We start from the raw sequence: 25,249 nt of genomic DNA, 5'->3' as shown, positions 1-25,249 counted from the left end.
TGGGAGAAGTGTTGGGGGTAAAGGCACTTGTGCCTACGCCACCCAAGTATTCACTACATTGGCAGTACCCACACACGTAAACTACAAGTGGCAAGCACCCATCACTGTCACTTCATTCTTTATTATTTTAGTGACCAATAGAATAACTGAGACCGATGACTGTTGGAGTTTCCACATCTTGAATCTCTCTCTCTCTTGCTCCATCTGACACAGCTCACACCTTTCATGCTTCTGCTTGCTTGTGCTTGGGGTTTTCCCTTCAACTAGTATCAAAACCCTTGCAGTCAAGAGCTTCTTGAGCTTGGTTTCAACCCAAATTTGAAAAGCTTCAGCCATTCATTTATGGTAGCCATGGCTTTAGCTTCAAAGGTTTGCATTTGATCTTCCCTGCTTCTCATCTTGTTCCCTCCACATGAGACTTGCTTTAGGGCTACATTGGATACTACCCAGTACTGAGTGTGTCTCCATTTTGATCAAGGCAATCAACAACGGAGTTAGCACTGATAACTTTGTTTGCGCCTATTGCACTACTAATCTTCCCTAGCTTGTTACACTTCTTCTTCAACTCCTGCGAGCTCCCTGCCACCTTGTTACACTTCTTCAACTCCTGCGAGCTCCATGCCACCTTGGCAATCATTTAGCATCTCCGGAACATCAGCATTGTGAGTCTTGGACACCATTTCACGCTCCCAACCTTTGTTACTTGTAATCATGTAGCATTTCAATCCATTGGAACTCATTCTTATCTCTACTAATGCAATGATGCATATGCATTGATGTTGTGATGTTTGCACATGCCTTGAGGTGCTCTTGGATTGATTTTAGCTTCCATTGCTCCATTTATGCAAGGTATTTCATTGTTGTAATATTGTGGATAGCAAGCTTTTACACATTGAAGTTTATGCCTATTTCCATTTGATGTTATTCGGACACTTCAGTAAATGTATCAATGTATGGCATTGATGTTATGCACTCGGATATGCTTATGGAATGTCTTGAGCTTTGCATTTGAGCTCGGTTATATGTCTTAGAGATTTGGTCAATTTGCTACAGTGATCATTGACATTACAAGCATGAAGACTTACTTAGATGTTATGCTCGTAACTCTATGCTTATGTATCTTGAACTCCGAATGGCATGTACTTGATGTTTTCAGCTTGCATTGCTCATTTGGCATTCGGTTTTGCTTTAGTGGGAGCTACTTGACACTTGGATGTGTACATAGAGCTTTGAATTTATGTAGTTGAGCTTGAGCTCATTTCATTGAGACCATGGGACACTTGTGTCATGTCTATGCTCTCTGGATACTATTTGGATGTAGTTATTGTCTAGTGGGCTGATCTGATTCATACTTTAGAGTTGGCACTTACCTCTATCAGTGTGTTGTCAATTATGGATTCATCCTACTTGGCTCTATATTCCTTGCTCAATCGGTTGTGCATTTGGCAGTTCTCTTTCATTATTCTTGAGACCTACTACATGCATGATATTTATGCCCATTGGATGTATCTCTCTCTGACATATTGAGTTTGACAAATCTCGATACCGTTTGCATGCCTAATGTGACTACTAGTTGCTTGTACATACCCCGCTTCTTACAGGATATACTTTCCAATTATAGATTAGATTCTATCAGTTGATTGCTCACACACCAAGTTTTGGTTTTACTAATGTAATAATTTTCAGCATGTTGTAATCGCAGTTTTCCAGCATTATATGTGAGAGAAAGCACTTTGTCTTGACCGTTCATTAGTTGTAGCTAGTGGGACAGCTCACTATTTTGGTAGTTTCTCTTGCTTATCCCTTGTGTTGCCTATAATTTTGGGGCTGATTTTTAGTAACTTACAACAAGCCATCCTTTTTATACTATGCTCTCATTAATTGGCATGATGGTTGTGGATCAAATGATAGTGCTATCTTCAACATTGATAAACTAGATGGCCCTAACTATAGCTATTGGAAGGCATAGATATGCCAAGTTTTGGTGAAAAAGTTGCATATTAAGCCATTGAGACATGAGGGTGTAAAGCTTGAACGCTTTGATGCAAAGGATTGGGCTAAATTGGATGAGTTCTTAAATCTACAATCATTTGGTCACTCTCTAAGAAAGTCTACTATAATGTTGCCTCCGAAGGGCATGCCACCCAACAATTATGGGAAAAGATTTGTAATGTCTGTGACAAGCAAAGCCCTACCTCTCACATGTATTGGATGAAGCAACTCATGAATCTTCGTATGAAGGATAGGACTTCCATGTTTTCCCACTTAAATGAGTTTCATTCTATTTTCAACCACTTGTCTTTGCAGGGGATTGACTTTAAGGGTAATCTTCCTCCCTTATTCTTGTCGGTTACATTGCCTGAATCAGGGGACACATTCTATACTACTATGCGTGCAAATATGCCTACTGATGAGTTGAAATTTGGAATATAAAGGGTGCATTATTGAATGAAGAGGTCAACAGAAAGAATGTTGATGCTTCCCATAGTTCTCATGCTTTGATAGTCAGAGGTAATAATAGTAAGAGTGGTACAAATTGCCATGGGAGAGACTCTTAGAAGTCTCATTCTCAATCATGTGGGCAATGTTGCAGTAAGTCCCATGGCCATAAGTCCACATTGACTTATCATTATTATGGGAAGCAATGCCATATTTGGCCATAGTGCCATAAAATGTGGATGGCAAGTACAAGAAAAAGGGAAAGGCAAAGCACATGAAAAGAATGATGATTGCAATATTGTTCCTAGCAAGTCCAATGTCAAAATTAAAGAGATTAATGTTGTGCAACTGATTTTGATGATGATTACATACTTGCAGCTTCTTCTCTTGATGTTTCATAGTTGATAATGCCTCATTCATGTATGCTCAGTATTGGATTATTGATTCAGGGACTTCATTTCATGTTACCCTTCATCAAGAGTAGTTCCACTCCTATCACAGCATGATAGGATCTGTCGAATTGGGTAATGACTTAGCATTGGATATTATTGGTATTTGAGATGTCTAACTAAAGTTTACTTCAAGTAGTATCTTTACTTTGCATGATATATGCCATGTTTTAGGTTTGACTAAAATCCTACTTTCTACTGGACAATTGGATGTTGCAGGTTATGTTATATCCTTTGAAGATTCCTCATGGAAGATTATCCGTGGTAATCTTATCTTGGCATGAGGTGCCAAGTCTGACACTCTTTATCCCTTGTATGTAGGTCTATTTACCATGTTCTAAAAATGGCTACAAGACCACATGTATCATTATGGTGTCATCACCTTGGGCACATGTCAGTAAAGGGAATGAAAATGCTTACCCATTTGCAATATCTTCCACCCCTTGACTATAAATGTTCTGATTCTTGTGATCATTGTCTTTATGGCTGGCAAATCCGTAGTTCCTACATAAGAAGTCTGGCATTACATCCATGGGTGAGCCTCTCTCTCGTGTTCATTCTGATGTTTGTGGACCTATGCCCTACAAGTCATTAGGTGGCATGAAGTATTTCATTACTTTCATTGATGATTACTCACATAAGGTCTAGGCATACCCCATCAAGCAGAAATCAAAAGTCTTGGCTACATTTTAGCATTGGCTTGCTTTTTTTGAGAACTGGTTTGGCTATAGGCTGAAATTCTTAAAATATAAAAATGGGGAAGACTATGTATCTAGAGCCTTTGAGTAGTTATGTGATAAGAGGATCATTAAGCATTAGTTAACAGCAGCTGTGTATATCCCACCTAAGAATGATATGGCTCAGCATATGAACAAGACGATTCAAGAGAGGATTCGTAGTATGCTTAGCTAGGTAGTCTTACTGCAACACTTTTGGGCTCAAGCAATTACCATTGTCGTCCACTTGATTAATCAATCCCCATGCACTACTCTTAACTATCAAGTTCTCTTGCAAGGGAGGTATGATCTAGAGAACCTCCATCTTATGCTCATTTATGTACCTTTGGTTTTGAGGCTTGCTACCGTGTTCCCAAGGAAAAGTGCAATAAGCTGGACCCTAAGTTCATAAAATGATCTTTCTTGGTTATGGGGATGTAGGTAAGATGGGCTATCGCCTATGGGATCCATAGGCTCGAAAGGTCATTTGTAGCCATGATGTTGTTTTCCATGAGGAGAAGATACATAAGCAGCTTGAGCAAGTTATTGAGGTACACATGGTGATATTTCAGGAGGAGCCTCCTGTTACTCTACAGCTGCCAACTAGATAGCCTATACCGATTGATGCTCTAGTGTCCCAGGACCGTGATGTTAGATAGAATGTACACGCCCCATAGCCTCAGTCTACTAGAGATAAATGTCAGTCTGATCGGCTTGTGCCCTCCATGGATTTTGTTATGGTGACAAATGATGGTGTGCCTCTTACCTATGATGAGGCTATCAATAGAGGTAATAGTCACTCTTGCAACAGAGCCGTGCAATCAGAGTATGACTCACTATAGAAAAATCATACATGGGAATTAGTACTTTTACCTAATGGAAAGCATGCTTCGCCATGCAAGTGGGTGTACAAGTTAAGAGTATCTCTCGACACCCGAAGTGAGCCTACGGCTTGATTGATTGCTAAGGTTTTTAAGCAAGAGCATGGTTTTGACTTTGATGAAGTCTTCTCTCCTATAGTCAAGATGGCTATCCTATGCTTGGTTTTGTGGCTTTGATTGCGCAAATAGATCCATATCTCTATCAGATGCATGTCAAGATGACTTTCTTATATAGGGACTTGCATGATGAGATTTATATGCACCAACCTAAGGACTTTGAGGAAAAAGGAAAAGAATACCTAGTGTGCAAGTTGAGAAAGAGCCTTTATGGCCTTAAGCAAACATCTAGGAAACGATACCACAAGTTCGACACTTTTATGCATTCATAATGATATACCCACATTGATATGGATCTATATTTGTACATGAAGAAGACCCATGATGGCAGTCTTATGATTTTGGTACTCTATATGGATGATATATTGATTTTCTAGGAGTACTCATGATGGGCTAGATGCCCTTAAAAGTCGGCTGAAGAAGAGCTTTGAGATAAAGGACATGGGACAGGCCTCATATATTCTTGGGATGCATAGCACGCGCACAATTTCTCTAAGGGGATCCTTTACTTGTCGCAAAAGGAGTATATCTACAAAGTCATTCAATAGTTTTATATGCAAGATGTTAAGCCTATTGGTTGTCCTTTACCTTCTCATATGAAGGATAGTCTGGCCAATTGTCTAGATTCTGATGAGCAAAAGGTCAAGATGGCCAAGATTCATTATGCCTCCACAGTGGGTAATTTGATGTATGCTATAATAGCCACTTGTCCTAACATAGCATTTACAATGAGAGCTATGGCTCCCTATATGGCTATACCTCGCATGCAACATTGGGATGCCATGAAGGATATCATGAGGTACCTTAAAGGCACTACAGATATGTGCATATATTATGGTGGCCAAGATACAAGAGTCGTGGGGAACAGTGACTCTATGCAAGACGTAGATAGTAGGAAGTCCACCTCTAGCTATGTCTTCACCTTTGCTCGAGGTGCTATTTCTTGGATGTCCATGGTGCAAAAATTCATAGCCCTATCTACTACAAAGGCGAAATATATTACAACCATTGAGGCTTGCAAGGAAGCTCTCTGGTTAGGTCATCTCTGGTCGCAAACTTTGGTATTGTTGATGTGGTCCCTACACAGTATTCGGATTCCATGGGTGCTATTCAGTTGGCCAAGAATTTGGTCTTCCATGTGAAGACAAGGCACATTGAGGTGCGTTACCACTTTATCAAAGGGGTCATTGAGGACAAGTCCATCAAGCATGTCAAGATCTCAACAAACCAAAATCCTATAGATCTACTCACTAAAAGTCTCTCAATGTTACCAAGCAAATGAATAAAAAGAAACTTTGAAGTTTGAGAAGATAAAAAATATAAAAGTCAAAGAAACTAAGTTAATCAAAATTTCTCAAAAAAGTCAAAAAGTGGATCATGGATAAAGTCACATTGATGCAACTTTAAGAAAAAACATATGGAATTGCCAACACTAAAATGGTTAGAAAAGAGAAAAAATCAACAATTTACTGAGTTGGAAAACTAATCATATAAGAGTTTGGGGAGCCTAACTATTATGTTATTTTAGGGACTTTGTATCCATGATAAGTCTTGTAGCTCTATCCTCTTTTTTTTGGATTTGTACCAATAGAAAGATTGTAACTAACATTGAGATCTGGTGTTTTTTCCTGTATTTCTTCATTAGGGCATCCTAATGAACACACATACACTACTCTTTCTTTCTTCTTCTCTCTCTTGCATGTTTAAGACCCCTTCTGCCCTTTCTCAAAGAAGAACATGTTCAAAAGCTTAAAGATAGCCACACACATGACATGATGAATTAGAGGTGGGACTTTGCCTCCCATCAACCTCGAGAATAGTACCAACCTATAATTAAGCAATAGATATAGCCCACCGATACAAGGGTTGATACCTTTTATATTGGTAGTCACAAATATATGACTTCGATTTCAGACCATAAGGATGCCCACTATCCCAGAGTCTTAAACTCCATTATTTGTAAGAAATTATTGTCATTTAAATGAGCATAGATATGTAATGGTTGAACGCACACCTCCACGAGAGGGTATGTGTGTCATAGCAACTAGGATCTTATGTGCTCAAACCAAATAACAAAGTCTACAAGCTATCTAAGATTGTCAACCCAAATGTCAAAGTTTATACAAACTCATGGATGCATTCTCGATGCATTCGATGGCTAAAGTAAGCCCCAAATGGGTGGTGCCAAGTTCGACTCTTTAAAGATGTTGCATTTACTAGAACTGAAAGCTGAAAAGATGAGTGGGTTACCTCTTACCCACCCAGTCTCCAATCCTCACTAAGAGAGCTAAAGAAGGGTACCACCTAGCCAAAGGGAGGATGGGCTAAGACATCCCTTTTCTCAGTGAATGGAAAGAACCAAAACACAACTTCACAAGAGAGAATTTGTAGCCCATCTTAAGGGAAATGAAGATGATGGAAGGTTAAGAGAGGTGATGGCTCCTAATTTCTCCCATGAGCATATATATAACATGAGAAAATAAAGATTTTCCACCAATAGAGCATATGGCAAGTCTTACTTAATAAGTTTAAGTATGAATATAGAGGGATAATTAGAATAGAATACATATAATCTAAACACCATATTAGAATATGAGAGGGAGGGAGAGAGATGAGAAGAGGGGAAGACAAGAGGAGAAGAGGTAGAGGAAACTTGCCATTATGTATTCATGGAATGCTACATAAAAAAGAGACTCACTCGTAGCTTACCTCAAAGAGATGGACTAGCATGAGGGTGTTGCATAATGTGCTCTTAGTGTCTCCCCTTTGGGCTTGGTGATCTAGAGTGCTCTCATGTGCTTGTGATTGTGTATCCTTTATATCTCCATGGGCACCTTATATAGCCTCCATGAGATATTAGATTAAGCTAATCTTCTTGATTAACATAATCCTAGATTATGTATGGCATCTTTGAAAATATGGAGGATAGTGGATGGGACAAGCCTCCACCTTGATCATCATGCAAGAAGCCAAGGGTGGTGGTAAACAAGCTAGAGAAAATGAGCTAGATTACAAGATGTGGGTGCCCAAACCACATTACCGTAATATATTTATAAGAAGGATAAAATGGAAAGTTAATGTGATAAGGGTGAAATAGAGAAGAAAACTGCGTACAACCAGCAGTCTGCATCTTCGTAACTTCAAATCAGTGAAGAATCTGAAAAAAGTTTCTTCTACAACTTTGTAGACCAGATCGAAACCGATCGGGTTCGTGAGAATTTTCTTGAAATTTGATTTCCCCTGGGATTTACTAAAATTATAAAATATGACTTTCAAAATCTACTTTCACTTTAGTTCCTTATATATATATAAATACATATAAGCATGTGACAAAGAGGATCCATGCTTGTAAACTTTTTGTTGGGGGTAAAGGCGCCTCTGCCTAGCCGCCCATGTATTACTACACTAACAGTCACCGCCACTGCACATTGCAGGTGCCGAGCGCCCATTCCCATCACTTTCTTCTTTATTCTTTTAGTGACAGTTTGAATAAAGGAAGGCCCGGTCACACATTGTGACTGTTGGAGTTCCCATTTCTAGTCTCTCCCTTTCTTGCTCTTGCTCTCCCACCATAGCTCTCGAGTCCAACCTTCGATCCATCGCTCCCTTTCAACTGGTATCAGAGCTTTGCTTTCCGACACTTGAGATTGGTTCGTGGCATTCTCAGCATCCCATCGACTCCCTACTTGCATTGGGTCTCCTTCCTGGCAGCCATATCCGACTCCTTCGAGCTCCCGTCACTCTCAAGCTTTCCAAGCACCTTCCCGGCATTGTTGGGCACCTTTAGGGCATTACATCATAGGTATTTGATCATTTTCTTCAGGGTTTACATCAGTTCTTAGGTCTCACATGCTGTAAACAAGTTGTGGGCAGCCATAGCTCACACCTCTTGGAGCTTCCTTCACTTGGATCTTGCTTTCAGTCTATCAAGGCTTGCTGAGACTTGGTGTAGGCCTTCTTTGGCCCTCATTTGTGCCCCCTTTGGGCCCCATTGTTGACACATGGGATAGCAGACCCCCCCAGCCAGTTCATGTTTTTTTTGCGCATGTTTCAAAATCTGGCCCAAAAATCACTCTTTTTGTCATATCTCGGGCATTCAGAACCCGATTCACAAGGTAAGAGTCTAAGTTAGAGTTTTGACACGCTCCGGACGCGATGGTGATGTCGGATTTGCCAAATTTTGATGAGAGAATCTTCTACAACAGATTTCAGATCTGATACAGCATGTATTTGTATATCTATGCTTGTTTGGGCATGGCTACATAACCGGTTTGATACCTATTGCATCCCGATTGATTGGGGGATTGAAGCTACATGTAATGCTATGATTTTGGCCTGATTTTGGGGTTGAAAATACATAGTTTATAACAGTAAATGCATGTTGAATACTCTTGGACTGAAGCTATCTTTCATGCTTTGACATATGCCTATTGGTTCCGAATGTATGTCTTGGGTTATGCTATGATGTATTGATCATCGAGGAACGACTTTGAGCTTGTCATTGAATCCGGATGCTTTTGGAAGCTTAAGCTTATTTCAGCCCGCACTTATTAACATTGGTATATGCTTTGACAGTGATGCTTCTTGGGATTATGCATACCCGTTGCTTACGGCTTGATGCTCATGTCACAGTTGATTACCCTATGCATACGTTGAGCTTGAGTGCTCATTGAAGATCCACCTTGGATGCATTTTGGATTATCTGGAGTATTCTTGGATGTTACTTGGCTTGTCAGAGTTTGGATTGGGATGTATTTGATGTCTTACATACTTACGGATGCTACATACAGATGCTCTATCACCTACATGTTCGAGATGTACTATTGATTTATTGTCTTGAATTTATGTCATTGGCACTCTTGAGCTCTTGAGCTCGTACATACGACTTTTGTGCTAGTGGGAGCATTCTTGAATGCTTATCAGACATTGAGCAGGCATTACTTTTATGCATTGAGCCGTTACATGCCATTGAGCAGTTACAGACACTTGAGACTTTGGGACTTCTTACCTTTTAGGATGATACATCATATGTCTTAGTTCATTGTATGCTTATGAGCTAAGTCTCGGTTTCGGATCCGTATCTTTGTGAACTGACACCTACTTGTGTCAAGTTTTGGTAGTAGCAGAAACACTTTGCCACGTTGACTGGGAGGTGTGTCTACTCACTCGCAGATGTTTGTATGACATACTTGGGTGTTGGATTCATGCTTATCGACCGTCATATGCTTATGCTATGCCCGCATGATGCCGGCGTTGGTCTTGGCAATATCTGATTGCCTTGGGATCCGATTTTGGCACTGTTAGCTTTCTTTTACTGAAATCTGAAATTTATTACAGCAAGCATATATATATGGACTCACATGGATTTTTCATGCTGAAACACTTTGAAATGATGTACTTTCACTAGTACTTAGTGGGCAGCAACTTTGGTTCCACTTTCCTCGCCATTTTCCCTCGATTTTGGTGATTTTTTTGTCATTTTCTGCAATAAACAACAAGTAGTTTTGAACTGTCTACAGTCTTCTAGCCTACATTATGGCGAGTTCGTCCACTAATCATGTTATTTTCAACATCCCTAAGCTTGATGGTACGAATTACTCTTATTGAAAGAGCCAGATTTGGCAGGTATTGATGCAGAAATCGCAGATCAAACCTTTGAGGTTAAGCAAGCATCCGCCTGCAACTATGCCAGATGAGGAATGGCTTAAGCTTGATGAGTTATGCAAGTCCACCATTGTATTGTCTCTCACAGAACAAGTTCACTACAATGTATTTGAGGAGGAACAGAGTGCATGGCAGTTGTGGGATAAAATCAAGAATCTCTATGACAAGAAAAGTCCAGCGAGTTAAATGTATTGGCTGAAGCAGCTTATGGATCTGCGCATGAAGGAGAATGTGACTATATCTACTCACTTGAGCCAATTCTATGCTATACTCAAGAACTTGACTTCGCAGGACATCACTTTTGCAGAGAATGTCACTCCTCTTTTCTTGTTTGGTACTCTTAATGAGTCATGGGATGTATTCCGCACTACATTATGTGCCTCTACTGCTACCTTGAAATTATCTGATGTTGAGAGTGCTCTTCTGCAAGAAGAGGTTAAACGTAAGAATTTGGATGCCTCTCGTGTGTCGCATGCTATGACAGTTAGAGGCAGGAATGATGGATATCGAAAGCTTGGTAGTGGTAGTGGCCGTGGACGAGATTCTCAAAAATCTCGGTCCAAGTCTCGTGGGAAGTCATGTAGCAAATCCCGTGGCAGGAATACAGATGTTACTTGTCACCATTATGGAAAAAATGGCCATATTAGGCCACAATGCCATGAATTGCGCAATGAAAGGCGCAAAGATAAGGGGAAAGACAAGGTGCACGATAAGTCTTCTGATCGCAACATAGTGCCTGCAAAGTCCAGTGTTAAAATTGAAGAGATCAATGTTATGCAACCTGAGGATCTTGATGATGATGATTATATCCTTGCAGCTTCTTCTAGTGCTTCGCATATGATAGAGATACACTCTATGTATGCACAGTGTTGGCTCTTGGACTCAGGTGCATCCTTTCATGTGACACCTTGCTGAGAGTGGTTTCATTCGTACCATACTGTTTCGGGTTCTATGCGCTTGGGTAATGACAGCTCTTTGATATTGTGGGCATTGGTGATATTAGGCTGCAGTTTCCTTCTCGCAACAGTTTTGTTATGCAGGATGTACATCATGTACCTGCCTTGACACGCAGTCTCGTATCAACTGGACAGCTTGATGACACAGGTTATCATGTATCTTTAGGAGACTCTGCATGAAAGATCACTCGTGGCAGACTTGTGATTGCCAGAGGTGCCAAGGTTGGCAGTCTCTACCCCTTGATTGTATCAACTTCTTTCCTTGATCATGTTTTGTCTGTGGGTTCTATCCCACATGTATCTCTTTGGCATGCCCGTTTGGGCCATATGTCTTTGAAGGGAATGAAAATGCTTTCTGGTTTGCAGTACTGCCCCTTGATTATGCATGTTTTGATTCATATGAGCATTGTCTTTATGGCAGGCAGACTAGGTCTACGCATAAGAAAGCTGGTAGGCCACGCATGAGTGAGCCCTTGGCATTGGTACATTCGGATGTCTGTGGACCCATTCCTTGTCAGTCTATGGGTGGTGCAAAGTATTTTGTTACGTTCATAGATGATTTTTCACGAAAATTTTGGGCTTATCCCATTAAGCTGAAATCCGATGTCATGGTTGTGTTTCAGAGATGGCTTGCATTGGTTGAGAACCAGTCTGGGTATAGGCTAAAATGCCTAAGGATAGATAATGGGAGTGAGTATGTCTCACGTGCTTTTGAGCACTTATGTGATGAGAGGGGTATTAAGCGTCAATTGACCGCCCCCTACACCCCCCCAAGAATGGTTTAGCTGAGCGGATGAATAGAACCATCCAGGAGCGTGTATGCAGTATGCTTAGCCATACAGGCCTACCGCAGAGCTTTTGGGCTGAGGCAGTTAGTACAGCTGTGCATCTCATAAACAAATCACCCTCTAGTGGTTTGGATTTCCAGGTTGGAGAGGAGGTATGGACTGGAAAACCCCCCTCTTATGTGCATCTCCGTGTCTTTGGATGTGAGGCATTTTGCTATGTGCCCAGGAACAAGAGAAGTAAGCTGGATTCCAAGAGTGTCAAATGCATTTTCCTTGGTTATGGGGATGCAGGTAAGATGGGTTACCGTCTCTCGGATCCGCAGGCGTGGAAAGTCATCCGCAGTCATGATGTATTCTTCCATGAAGACAAGATGCATAGGCAGCCTGAGAGAGTTGTTGACATCCGCAGGGTCATATTTCAGGAGGAGCCGAGAGCTCCCATACAGCCAGTTGGACAGCCTACAGCTGCAGTAGATGCTCATGGTCAGGGTAATGGACAGGTAGGTGGGCAAGTAGTAGAGCCTGCCGTGAGACGGTCTACTAGAGACAGACGTCCACCAGATAGATTTCAGCCCTCGATGCATTATGTCTTAGTTACATATGCAAGAGAGCCTTTCACTTATAATAAGGCTATGCACAAGGGTGACAGTCACTCCTGGGAGAGGGCTATGCAGTCTGAGATAGACTTCCTGCATAAGAATGACACTTGGGATTTGGTTTCCTTGCCTACAGGCAAGAAGGCTTTGCCATGCAAGTGGGTATACAAGCAAAAAAGTACCCCTGTACACCCCAAGCCGGCATACAAGGCTAGATTGGTAACAAAGGGTTTTAACCAAGAGCATGGTGTGGACTTTGATGAGGTTTTTTCTCCTGTGGTTAAAATGACCACCCTGCGCTTAGTCTTGGCTTTGGTTGCTCAGCTTCACTTGGATTTATACCAGATGGATGTCAAGACGGCTTTCTTACATGGGGACTTGCATGATGAGATTTATATGGAGCAGCCTAAGGGCTTTGCAAAACCTGGCAGGGAGCACCTAGTGTGCAAATTGAAGAAAAGTCTTTATGGCTTGAAACAGACACCTAGGGAGTGGTATCATAAGTTTGATGCCTTTATGCAGTCACAGGGCTACAGCCAGAGAGCTATGGATACGTATCTTTACACAAAGAAAGCTCATGATAGTTCTTTATTGATTTTGGTACTCTATGTGGACGATATGTTGATAGCAGGGAAAGCTTATGATGAACTAGATGCTCTTAAGGCTCAGCTCAAAAAGAGCTTTGAGATGAAAGATCTGGGACACGCCGCTCACATACTTGGTATGCGCATTAGACGCGACAAGCATCAGGGACTCCTCTACTTGTCACAGAGGGAGTACATTCATAAAGTCCTTGAGCGCTTCCGCATACAGGACGTAAAGCCTATTGGCTGTCCATTGCCTTCTTGTGTGAAGGTATCACAGGCTGATTATCCGCAGACAGAAGAGCAGAAGGCCGAGATGGCCAAGGTTCCCCATGCATCCGCAGTGAACAGTCTTATGTATGCCATGATAGCCACTCGTCCAGATATTGCCTTTGCAGTTGGTGTTGTGGCACGCTATATGGCTACACCTGGCAAGAAGCATTGGGATGCTGTGAAGGGTATCATGAGGTACCTGAAGGGCACTACAGATATGTGCATATGCTATGGCAGCCAAGATACAAGAGTCGTGGGATACACTGACTCTGATTATGCAGGACATGCAGATAGTAGGAAGTCCACTTCTGGCTATGTATCCACCTATGCTGGAGGTGCTGTTTCTTAGATGTCCAGGGTACAGAAATGCACGGCCCTTTCTACTACAGAGGCCGAGCATGTTGCAGCCCCACTGAGGCTTGCAAGGAGGCTATTTGGTTGGGTCGTTTAGTTGCTGACCTTGATATTAATGCTATCCCTACAGTGCATTAGGATTCTATGAGTGTTATTCAATTAGCCAAGAATCCGGTCTTCCATGCGAAGACGAAACACATTAAGATGAGGTATCACTTCATACGTAGGGTTATTGAGGACAAGTCTGTTGATCTTGTCAAGATCTCGACTGACCAGAATCCTGCAGATCTGCTCACGAAAAGCCTCTACAGAGCGCTTTGCCTTCCTCAGGAGGTTGATGGGTGTGGGATGAGATGATGTCTTTCCTCATCATGTTGTACGTGTACATGTTGTACTGTCTTTTTTCTTTTTCTTTTGACTCCTCAGTGGGGCAGATTCACCTTTAAGTGGGAGGTTGTTGGGGATAAAGGCGCCTCTGCCTAGCCGCCCGTGTATTACTACACTGACAGTCACCGTCACTACACACTGCAGGTGGCGGGCGCCCATCACCGTCACTTTATTCTTTATGCTTTTAGTGACAATTTGAATTAAAAAAGGCCCGGTCACATATTGTGACTGTTAAAGTTCCCAGTTCTAGTATCTCCCTTTCTTGCTCTTGTTCTCCCGCCATAGCTCTGAAGTCCAACCTTCAATCCGTCGCTCCCTTTCACTTTTGTGTAAGATCCAAATGGCACCATGATGTGGACATTGCCTTTTCTTATTCGAGGCTTGGAAATATTTTACAACTATATCTTACAAACTTTAATAATACATATGAGATATCAACATATATGAAAAATGCAATCAACATATGATCAATGACAAGCTTGATGAGGCCAACTATTCACCATTCTTCCTATATGATGGGATATGTAGTGATTGCCAAAGAAAAGGAAAATTCTAGTAGTTGAAATACCAACTCCAAGTACTAAGAGGAAGGGCTAGTACTTACCATGTAGTGGAGAGAAACATCATTCCCGTGGTTGGCCTTTTCACCACTCGACCTTTGGCCCATGAATCAAGCAGTGTCCTCTCGGGTTAATCTGCGGTGCGATCATGGAGGTAATCCACCCGTGAAATATATCCTTCCTTAATTAAATCCTTTAAGAATCAAGCACAAACAAAGCATTCATTCCTTATTCCAAGAAAACATTCGCTTATTTTTATGCCGACTTGTCATCACAGACCCTTTCCATGCATTTACCATAAATCACAAGCACTTGGAATAATCATCCAAATAACAACTAACAACCAGTTGAATGTAAAAGCATTTAGGATGTTGTTCGATCAACCAACAAAACCAATTGCATTCTTTCCAACCTTATCTATTCACGAGACATAGCAATTGTTGTTTCAAATGTCTATTTTGATAGTGGTACTAGCAACATAAGATTCCATTAACGCGGTTCAATTAGCGCAAATAAGAAATTACTTCTAAATAGCAATCATTGTAGCCCTACAAGATCAACTTGAATCGATAGCATTTGTAGTTTGCAATACCCTTTATTAACAACTTTTTACAGACTCACCCTATGGTGTTGAGTCATAAGTATATTTCTTTATTTGTTGCAAGGAAACTTGATAGAGAACATTTACATGCTCCAATAATTATTCTTAGCAACCTCATGTAGCTCCTTGATCATTGGCCAAGTAGACTGAGTCAATACTTACAAAGAAACCATTAATGAGCCCTTGCCAAATGGGCTTTACAAACTTTCAAGAATAGTAAATTGGCTCTTTGCATGCTTCATTTGTTAATGACCAAGCTTCTATTGCTTCTACCTAACATGGAGAGGAACCCATCTCATTCAAGAAAGCACGAAATAGCATTTTGATCAAGTCCATACCATGTAGGATGAGTATAGTCAAGAATTACAAATGATCTAGATAACTTACTTAAAGAGAGAGGACCCATCAATACGAAGTGGATCTACATTTGAGGAAAACCACGTGGCATTGATTGCTACATTGTTTGCAATATTGAAAGACTGGTATCTACCATGAGATGATTTGTTAAAATCCTTGTATATCAATTTCACTTGAAGGGGAATTGTGGCATTTATTACATCGAGACTAATTATGTGTGCACCCTTTTGAACCACCCTAATTTTTTTGTCCTCAAAAGGTGTTGTATCTCCCTTACTTGTACATACCATATTCGTTCTTTTTAGGTTGCATGTTCAACTTTTTATTCTTTATCATGATCTCTAGATGACATCTTCTCCATTGCTAATTGAATCACTTTCACTTTTCTTTGTTTCAAACTAAAAGTCAAGCCTCAAATTTAAAAGCAAGACACTATAACTTACTGGTCGCCTTTGGTTTTAGCAAGCCACATTTGCAAGCGCCATTTTTCCTCAAAATGTCTTTTGTCTATCACAATTGCGTGCTCAACTTTTGTTTTTTTTTTTGTTTCTTTAAGTGAAAAGGTCTCTATTGCCACTTGAGTTACTTCGCCTTGTTACTATTGTTCCAACATGAAAGCTGAAGCAATATAAAGTTAAGTAATACATCATATAACTTATTTGGTTTTAACAAACGGTAATACTATCTATCACATCTTTGTACACAACTTCCAAAAAAAAAAAAAATCAACAAACACTCAATTTCTACACCAAACCAGGCCCATTTGAAGGCCACCAGTTGTCTTTCCAAAGAAAACGGCTCGCCAATTCAAGCTATAAAATAAAGCTTATAAAACACGTATCACAACTCTGAGACGTTATGCTCCAACAATAGGTCTTCACATACTATTCTATGTTCTCAAAGGCATCTGCCTCCTCTTTGCCACCATAGCATCCAAAGACAAACTAGCTGCTAAGAGTAGGCAGCACATCACTGCCCTTAAGATAAGGGCACATTGTTGCCCTGCCTTACAAAGAGTGCTTAACAATACACATTAGGATCTTGCAAAAATTGTGACCAGCCCATCCAAAGTAGTGTGTCAATGGACCGCAAGATGAGAAGAATTTCAATGGATGCAATTTGCAACTACTCACCAACTTGTCAGAAGCCCATTGCGTAACAATTGTGACTACCAGAAACACCGCCAACAAACCATCCCAACCCCAAATCATATCAAGATTAACTGCTAAGTCCTTTGTAGTATCTCAAATATAGCAATCCTGTAGAAGATTTAGCTGTCAAATGATATCCAGCCATTTAAAAGTGCTGTACAATTTCAGTGTAAACATGTCATCTTTAAGCCGAAGTGTTTGGATAAACTCCATGCATCAAAAGCGCACATACTAAGGTTCAGAATGGACATATCCCTATTTACCGTCAATTTTTCAATCACACAAGATTTTGAGTACACCTTAACAAGTTTTTATGATACCTTTGACTTCAGATATCTTTCAATTTTTAACTGTCACACTTACACTTCACACAAACTGGCTCGTCTGAAAAAGCTGGAGTTGACATCATGGAGGCTGTTGATGGTTGCACATGATAAAAAATAACAAAAAGTGGGAGATTACAAAGAAGGGAACAAATGTATCCTTCGAAATTTGAATATCAGATTGTTACTGAGAAGAGCATTTCCTCAAGTTCAACTGCACAGGAGATATCTTGAAATTTCCAATATTTTTCAGGAAACTGATAGAATGACAACTCTGTATTAATTCAAAAGCTTCAATAAAGCATGTACAACTCTATTGCTGGTCAGCAAAGAAACAAGCTTTTAGAAAGTTTTAACTTTTGACTGAGTAGAGTATGTCCCACCTTTTTGGACTCTGATGGGATTGGAAGTGTGTAATCTATTGCATCAAAAGCTTCAATTTTGAATGTACACAACTGGACTGACACCCAACAAAAGAGACACAGAACTTCCAAAAGGGTTCACCTTTGTGAGCTTTTTTACAGGAGAGTCAGGGCCATCAGTCTATGAGAGAAGTCATTGGTTCCATCATGAATAATGAATGAAGACTAAATGCTATCGCATTTTTATTGAAGTATTCACACATTCAAAGTCTAGAAAGCAGGTGATAGCCTAAAAGAAAATGAAACCAATCTTGACTGTAAGCGACTTCTCTGAAGAGTGAAGATAATAAAACTAGGACCCAGCATTTGGAGTTCGATGCTCATAATAAGCCATGTGTACAACTCCCAGTCTTTCCAGCAGAATCAAGAGGGGAAACAAGCCCAACATCCAGGATACAAAGATGTCCATTGACGGTGAACAAAGGCTGAAAAGAAAGCTAAGTGCTTGGTGTAGTTTTAGACACTTCGAAGGAACCGATAGCCTCCAACCTTTGGCTCAAAAAGGGTCATGCACCTGATCAAATAAAGCTGCCAAATCTTTTGTAGCTGTTCCTTCTCCCTCAGGTTTAGAAGCCAGATCAAATGCTTTGTTTTTGGAATTTTCATGGTGGAGTGCCTAAAGTTTTTGAGTGAGAAGAAACAATCAACTGCTATCAGGAATACAGTTCAGAAAAAGGGTAATTCTAACCTACCCACCAGTCAACTCTTCACAATGAGTTTACCTGGACACAAACCTCAGCAACATCTGCTCTTGGAATAGTTCTGTAGACACTCGACAGAAGCTCATCATCTTTCCCAATTATAAGTTCCCGCCTACCCCCATCCTTATCTTGCAAGCCTCCAACCCTGAACAGCATCATTGCATTGAGTATCATTCCCACAATTCTCTCTCTAACAGAAAGTAAAACACCATTGCATTTGTCTGATCACCTAATGATTGTATATGCCAAGCCTGAATCTCTCAAGTATTCCTCTGCCTTCCTCTTCCAGATCTGTGGAGATGACAAATAATCAAGTTTTAGATGTTGCACAACACGACAGATCAATAAATCAAAGACACAACCTGCTGAATCTCACCAGAATCTTCCCATTTCCCAACAAGTTGAGAGGATGCATCGGATTTTTTCCACCCATTGAGCTGACTAAAACAATATGCCTTGCACCTCCTCCTCTAGCTGCATGGTTAGCCAGTACTGGCATTAATAAAGAAAATGCAACAGAAGACTACTGTTACAGAAATTACAGATGGTACTTCCAAAAACTTGGGACTTGCACCTGCATCAATCTGATTTTTCTGTCCAAGCCAATCAATCTGTGTCCAGAACACCCAGAGCCACACCCCAAAAAAAAAAGGACAAAGATAAAAACGAGATCTCATAAAAGCAGAGATCACACATCAAATTTGGTAAAATGAATGACAATGTCATTTCACTCCCAGTTGTTCAGTATTATGCTTCAAAACCACAAAATACCCTCTCCCACCCCCCAAACAAAAAACTCAAACATCACATGTGCACACCTCCGCACGCGCACACATGCACACACAAATCTAATCATAACAAACATCAGTCTAACCATTGGCAACATGAATGAAATATCATTCTTAGACTGGTCTCATATTACTGTTAAAAACAAGAAGCTCTTCACAGCACTCGCAAACTCTGATTTAGTTCCTATGATCCCAATTAGGAGCATCCTAGAATGAGCCATGGAAGCAGGACATAACAAACATAACTAAGATTCTCAACTCCGTTTTCCTTTGCTTTGCTTCAAAGACAGGTAGAAAAACATGACCTTGTACAAATGTAAAAGTGGCCATTGATCAAGTAAAACCTTAATCTCTTGCTCATTTGAGATGCAAGTTTGACACGGAGACCAGACTAAAGGAAATCAAGGTGAAAAAGATGCAAGTAGCCAATCCATGGCACCACAAGGGTTTTCTGATTAATTGGGACATTTGGATGTCATTCATGCTTTCCAGTTTCTCACAAGAGCTGGTCGATGCATGCCCAGCATTTGAGCAAAATCTACTCCCACAATCCTTCTAGCTGAGCCAAATGCGCAGTCCAAGTTTGCAGTGTTGGACCTTGAGGCCCTCAGTTCAATTCAATTGAGGATCCATGCTCCTGCACATCCACTTCACTTTAATGCATATGCTTCCACGAAGTCTGTGGACACAAGAGAGTTGCACTTTTCTACTGGTGTCCATCAGAAAAGCAGCAGAGCAAAATATATCTGCAATCAAGGGAAATTTTCCTGAACAGCTTTCTCGGTGTTACACACAGAAGCTAGATGGGCAATGCTGTGTCTCCTCGGAATGACAGCACAAGAAGGGAACACGAAGACAGAAATATTAAAGAGCAAAGATACAGTGATGAACTCAGACTGATGATGAGTGAGGCTCATACAAGGGGCACCTCTACACATGCTATTGTGTAGAGCCATAGTGAGCATGCAAGAGTACAGACCCACCATCTGATCTCCAGGCCAGAGGCAAGAAAGAGAGCAGTAGATCCCCATGTATAGAAAACACAAAGTGCGGACTAAAATGTCCGGGAGGACGAAGTGTTCAGCCACTTCACAACTGGCCACAATGGACCAAAATGACCAAATGGACCACAAATGGCCAATTAAGATCAAAGCTCCATGGCATCCCCCACTTACTCAATGATAGGTCTTGACCAAGAGGGGGCATACATGATGTATTCCTAGGACACCCTCTCAGATCAGGGATAGGGTACTGAACATACCAGATCTACAGCAGAAGCTGGGGACATCCCTAAACGAGATCCACCAAGGGTTGATACAACCTCCACACCCAAAGAAAGTAAGTCATGTAGAGTTGGGTTCATTTCAAACAGTTGTTTGCAGCCTCATGGTTAACTAACACGTTTGAAGTAGATGTCATGACTGCATGGCATAAATTGGACGCGGCAAATTGTACGAATTTAGAAGAGTACAATAAGAAATTTTGGGAAGCACTTTTGCCCATAAGTTCTTAGAGGACAGTGCCCTTGTCAGAACAAATTGAAAAGCATTGTTGCGGTTTGCCCGAAGCCATCAGGGATTATTGTACCAAGACTAGGGTTACAAATATGATACAATTAATTGAAAATGTTGGTGTGGCAAATGGATTGTTAAAAGGAAAAGCTGACAGCTTTAAAGGCACTGAAAAGAAGGATTCTCAGTTTAAGCAGGATCCTGGCAAGAAGAAGAAGCAATTTCCAAAAAGGACCAGTTTTACAAAGAAGTCTTTTTGGAAGAAAAGATTTCAGCAGCAACCTATCAATAGATGATGCAAATAAGGCAAAGATCATCATCACCATGAAACTAATATGTTATGTTGCCAATAAGGACAACTCAATAGCCTCATCGAGCAAACTCCTTGCTCTTGAAGAGCACTTGCCGTGCTCAACAAAAGGGATCCTTAAAGAGCGTTCGTCTAAAATTTGAATCCTTAAAAGAGCGATCCATCCCAAATTTCGACAAGGCTCGACTCTTTTTGGGGATTTCAACCAATTTTCAATTGTACTGGTGTTTGAAATTAATGTTAAAAATATATCTATCTATCCACACACACACACACACACAACCCCCTCCCCCCCCCCCCCCCAAAAAGGGATGCCAACCTTTGGGGCCAGTCAAGTATCAAGTCATCTTAATTTCCTAAGGACAATTTGTCCCAAAGTGGTAAACAATGATTCAAATGTAAATTGTTACCAAATGCACTTGGCACGTCTAACATCCTCCTCCTCCAGTCCATTTGAAAGGACCAATGGATATCCAATCCAACATGTAAGAAATCTCTAAAGTTGAAAGTAGCTTGGTGAATAAATCAGCCACATTAGGATATGTAGACATATATTCAAGATTAATGACATCATCTTGAACTTGCTCTAAATAAAATGATACTTCGCATGAATATGCTTCATCATCACATAAGAGATGGTATCACAAGTAACACCTATCACACTCGGACTATCACAACACAAGGTGATAGAAAGATTTTGCAAAATATGTAATGTTCACAATGCTGTAGGAGCCACATAGCCTCTTGTGCTGACTAAAATAATCCTTTGTGTTCAGCCTCTTTTGAAGAAGTGAAAACATTTTCTTACGTGTTGCTTTTCCATAGAATAGATCCGCTACTAAAAGTGAAATAATAACCAATTATCAACTTTTAGAATCTAAATCACCTCTCTAATCTACATTAAAGGATCCAAGTAGTCGGAGTCCTAACCCATAAGTAATATCATAATCTGATATATCTCTGAATCTCATTGCTTCTTATCAATGAAAATGATGAGATTATTGAAAGTTGAAGTACGAAAGAACTTTCATTGCTCCATACCAACAAGAATGATGAGATTGCTAAAAGAAACGACTTAGCACATACACAACATATTCAATGTCTAGTTGAGAGTTGGTCAAATAAAAAAGTAACATAAGCCCTTCATCACACATGTCAATAATTATGTGTAATGCTAATCGTGGCCTCTTGAGCCTCATATGTCTACATTCTATGATAAAAACATGGTCGTAGCTCCTAAAAACGTTTCCTTGCAAACATCACAACAATTACTACCTAAGCTTACGTGACAATTCACCTTATATAGACACTACTTTAGCTTTTCTTGACTTAGCAAGATTTTTTTGCATTAGTATGAAAAAACTCTCTAGTCAAAACCCTAACCCCATAATCTTGCATAATGCATAAACATGGATTTGAACCAACTACGTTTTCAAGGTTACACAAGTGCAAACAACGCATTTCATGGTTTAAATATAAGCACTCAATCCGCAAGTCCCAAAAATCATTCAAATCTTGCTTTTTACAAAAATCTCTTGTGCACAAAAAAATGTCAAAACAACGAGAAAAGTCCAAATACTAAATATACTACATGGAAAGCACAACCATCATTTTAGCTAGAAACAACCATAAGCATGGTACAATCCTAGCCCCAAATTTGTGGTGAAAGCTCCATTAACACATTGATAAGCACAGTATGGCATTCACAAACAATCATAGTCCTAGTCTATGGTGACAACTCCACCAACATGTTGATAGGTGTGAATCATCATATGGAGCTCACGAATAAAATACCCAAGAACCACTTGCAAAGGTTGAGCTTGAGATTGTTTGTAAACATGGTAAGTGCTATCACACTTTGGACATATAGTAGCCTTAGCCCAATCCTCTCTTACTAGTGTTTTCAATGCCTACACAACAATTACCATGGTGTTCTTGTGCAATGTCTCTCTCCCCAAGCTTCAATATATAGCAAGCAGCCATGTGCAAGTAGTTGGCGATTCCAAATCTCAAAGAAAGATGCAAACTTCAACCAGTCCAACATATCCTTGTCTATACATCTTTTGATGGTTAATGCAAAATCTCAAATTGGGATTAAAAATCAAGATTGCCAAAGTACCTATATATGGCAATTGGGCAACTAAGTTTTTGATGGCATCAAGACATTTCATGGTGGGTGACCAAAGATCCAACACTTAGTAGCATCTAGGGACTACATAGTTCCCAAACCTATTGTTTTTGTAAGGAAAGCCTCTGTGCATTCTTCAATCATGCCAATTTCTATACTGCTCATTGTACTTCTATGCACACAATGCCAATTCTAGTTCCAAACAAAGTATTACAATACATCCTCAAGACTTACAAAGCTCATATCTTCTTCATCATGCAAAGACTACTCTAGGCCTAGCCATACCGATGCTACATAGTCCACACGCTCTCACTACTATACCACCTGCTTCAGCTACAATACTAATTCACCAAATGTATGATGCATCCTTATTGACACACACATCACTTACTAATGCATTGTAGAGGGTTTCCTACAAAGCTACTTCTTATTTAATTAAAATGACACATCACAACAAAAATCCTTTAAAGTGAATCTTTTTTCTTTTTAAAAAGGGATGAAATTTTATTCGGTCCACCAAGTCCTAACACTCAATACACTATTAGAGAGCACTTGTGAGTTAGTTTTTCTTGCACTAAAAAACAACAATTTAATTAGCTAAAACCCAAATAATGACAAATATACACAATAATATCCTAATATCATCAAGGTCAACAACTTTCTTGCCAAAAAATCAACACATGGGTACCCCTAAGTGAAAAAAAGGTGGCAAACCTCTAAAGTGTGTAAGAAGGCCTCACCTTGATCAAACTAATGCATCAGAAATTCTTACTTGTTCAGGATAGCCTCCCTCATCAAAGAAAAACTCTGGACGCTCTCCACTTGCTGGATTGTATCCAGGTTTCATCTTCGGGATGGAACTTGTCAATATGACCACTGCATCGACACCATTGAATGCAGGAGGCAAGTCCTGTGGCCGAGTCGCATCAGCAATGCATACATCATCACCACCTCCAATACGTGCCTTGCTGGCCGCAGTGCGGACAAGTGCTCGTGTCACAAACTTATCACCCCTCTCCTTCAGTTTTTGATACACAATCCTTCCTGCATAGCCAGAAAACAAAACCCGAGGAAGAGAAAAATACGGCATGGCACTCGCAACCGTCATTGGAGTAGTCAGACCCCTTGTTTGCCGTCCATGCAGACCAATGTACTTCTTCAGGTATATGGTTTAAGCTCAAAAAATGGCTGAAAGAGCACGGGAATGAAACTACGCAGCAGACGCGAAGATGCTGTTTGAACTCGAAATGTGATTGAAAGAAACAACATTGCACAGGCGAAAGATGCAAAGAACGGGAGTTGAAAGCTCACCCGTTCTTCCTCCCGCGCCTGTGACGAGCACGGTTCTCATGCCATCCGAGTCTGCCATCTGAGGTGAACGGTAGGAGTCTCTCCGATGATGATGGAAGGTTTACGGGTTTCCGCTTGGACAGCTTGCAGAGGTGGCGTGAGCTTGTCGCGCAGGCAGGGAGCCGATCACGATCGCTTGCAAAAGACGAAGCGCACAAAGCAGATGTGTTGAGAATGCGGAGAGCAGTGGAAGAAGAGAGGCTTTGCTCGCTGGCCATGATCGATGCGCGCCGAAAATGGAACTCTCCAGAAGTCCTCCGGACACGACTTCCGAATGACTCATGCTTACTGATCTCCACCTTTCCTAAAATGGCGCCTCTCAATCCACTCTCAACCGTCGTCTTTCTCGCAGGTGTTAATAACTCATGACTCATCAGTCCGCTTTGAACGAAGGAACCTTCTACTAGGTGATGTAATCACAAGGGAGTGCCACGTGGCAGCCCCACCTCCCCCCAAAAAAAAGAAAACGCGGGGGCGGGCGCGCCGGAGCGAGTCTAGGTGCGGAGCGCCTAGTGTAACTTGTAAGCATGAGTAGAGGCTATCCTCAAAGGCTGAGTGAAGATGAGGAAACTATAGTTAAAAGTACTAATTAATTCGAGAATTTACATAGCCATGCCTTCAATCTAGGATAATGATGAGTTCTCTAGAGAGCTTTGATAATTCATTATTCGAATCACATGTGAATACTTTTTAATGTTCAATCTCAAGCTTTCATTGTACAATATAATTAACAGTGAGAGAGATATCAACATCCATTACAATTTTCTCTATTGTTCTACTATATATACTCGGTTCAGAAACTCACGCAACAAATCAAATGTGTATGCGTAGATATGTGCAAGT

General features: G+C 40.7%; 1 protein-coding gene across 2 annotated transcripts; it reads right to left on the bottom strand.

Moving 5' to 3' along the window:
- Positions 1-17,350: 17,350 nt before the first annotated feature.
- On the bottom strand, positions 17,351-24,770 carry LOC148035463 (uncharacterized protein At5g02240-like). Of its 2 annotated transcripts, none has more exons than XM_087677415.1 (7): positions 24,368-24,770; positions 23,829-24,100; positions 18,894-18,930; positions 18,696-18,793; positions 18,549-18,610; positions 18,341-18,464; positions 17,351-18,132 (listed from the first exon to the last, which is right to left on the bottom strand). In XM_087677415.1, the coding sequence occupies exons 1-7, from the start codon at positions 24,423-24,425 to the stop codon at positions 18,115-18,117; spliced, it is 669 nt and encodes a 222-aa protein (XP_087533541.1). In that variant the 5' UTR covers positions 24,426-24,770; the 3' UTR covers positions 17,351-18,114. The 2 variants fall into 2 exon arrangements, with proteins under 2 accessions (XP_087533541.1, XP_087533539.1); XM_087677413.1 differs by having other exon boundaries at positions 17,363-18,234; positions 24,368-24,765.
- Positions 24,771-25,249: the final 479 nt, after the last annotated feature.

The sequence above is a fragment of the Lygodium microphyllum genome, chromosome 5 (genome assembly GCF_053477565.2).
Source record: "Lygodium microphyllum isolate KBCC chromosome 5, Lygodium_microphyllum_v1.1.10, whole genome shotgun sequence".
Classification (NCBI taxonomy): domain Eukaryota; kingdom Viridiplantae; phylum Streptophyta; class Polypodiopsida; order Schizaeales; family Lygodiaceae; genus Lygodium; species Lygodium microphyllum.
The sequence above is the reverse complement of the archived record's forward strand: the minus strand, read 5'-3'. Positions and strand labels throughout refer to the sequence as shown.

Excerpts from the sequence above, each read along its gene's own strand:
- LOC148035463 (XM_087677413.1), bottom strand. The coding sequence starts at position 24,425 with ATGGCAGACTCGGATGGCATGAGAACCGTGCTCGTCACAGGCGCGGGA. Across the intron at positions 18,931-23,828 it reads AGGGAGGCTATCCTGAACAA|ATTGATTGGCTTGGACAGAA; the intron begins GTAAGAATTTCT and ends TTCTGGACACAG. Across the intron at positions 18,611-18,695 it reads TGGGAAATGGGAAGATTCTG|ATCTGGAAGAGGAAGGCAGA; the intron begins GTGAGATTCAGC and ends TCATCTCCACAG.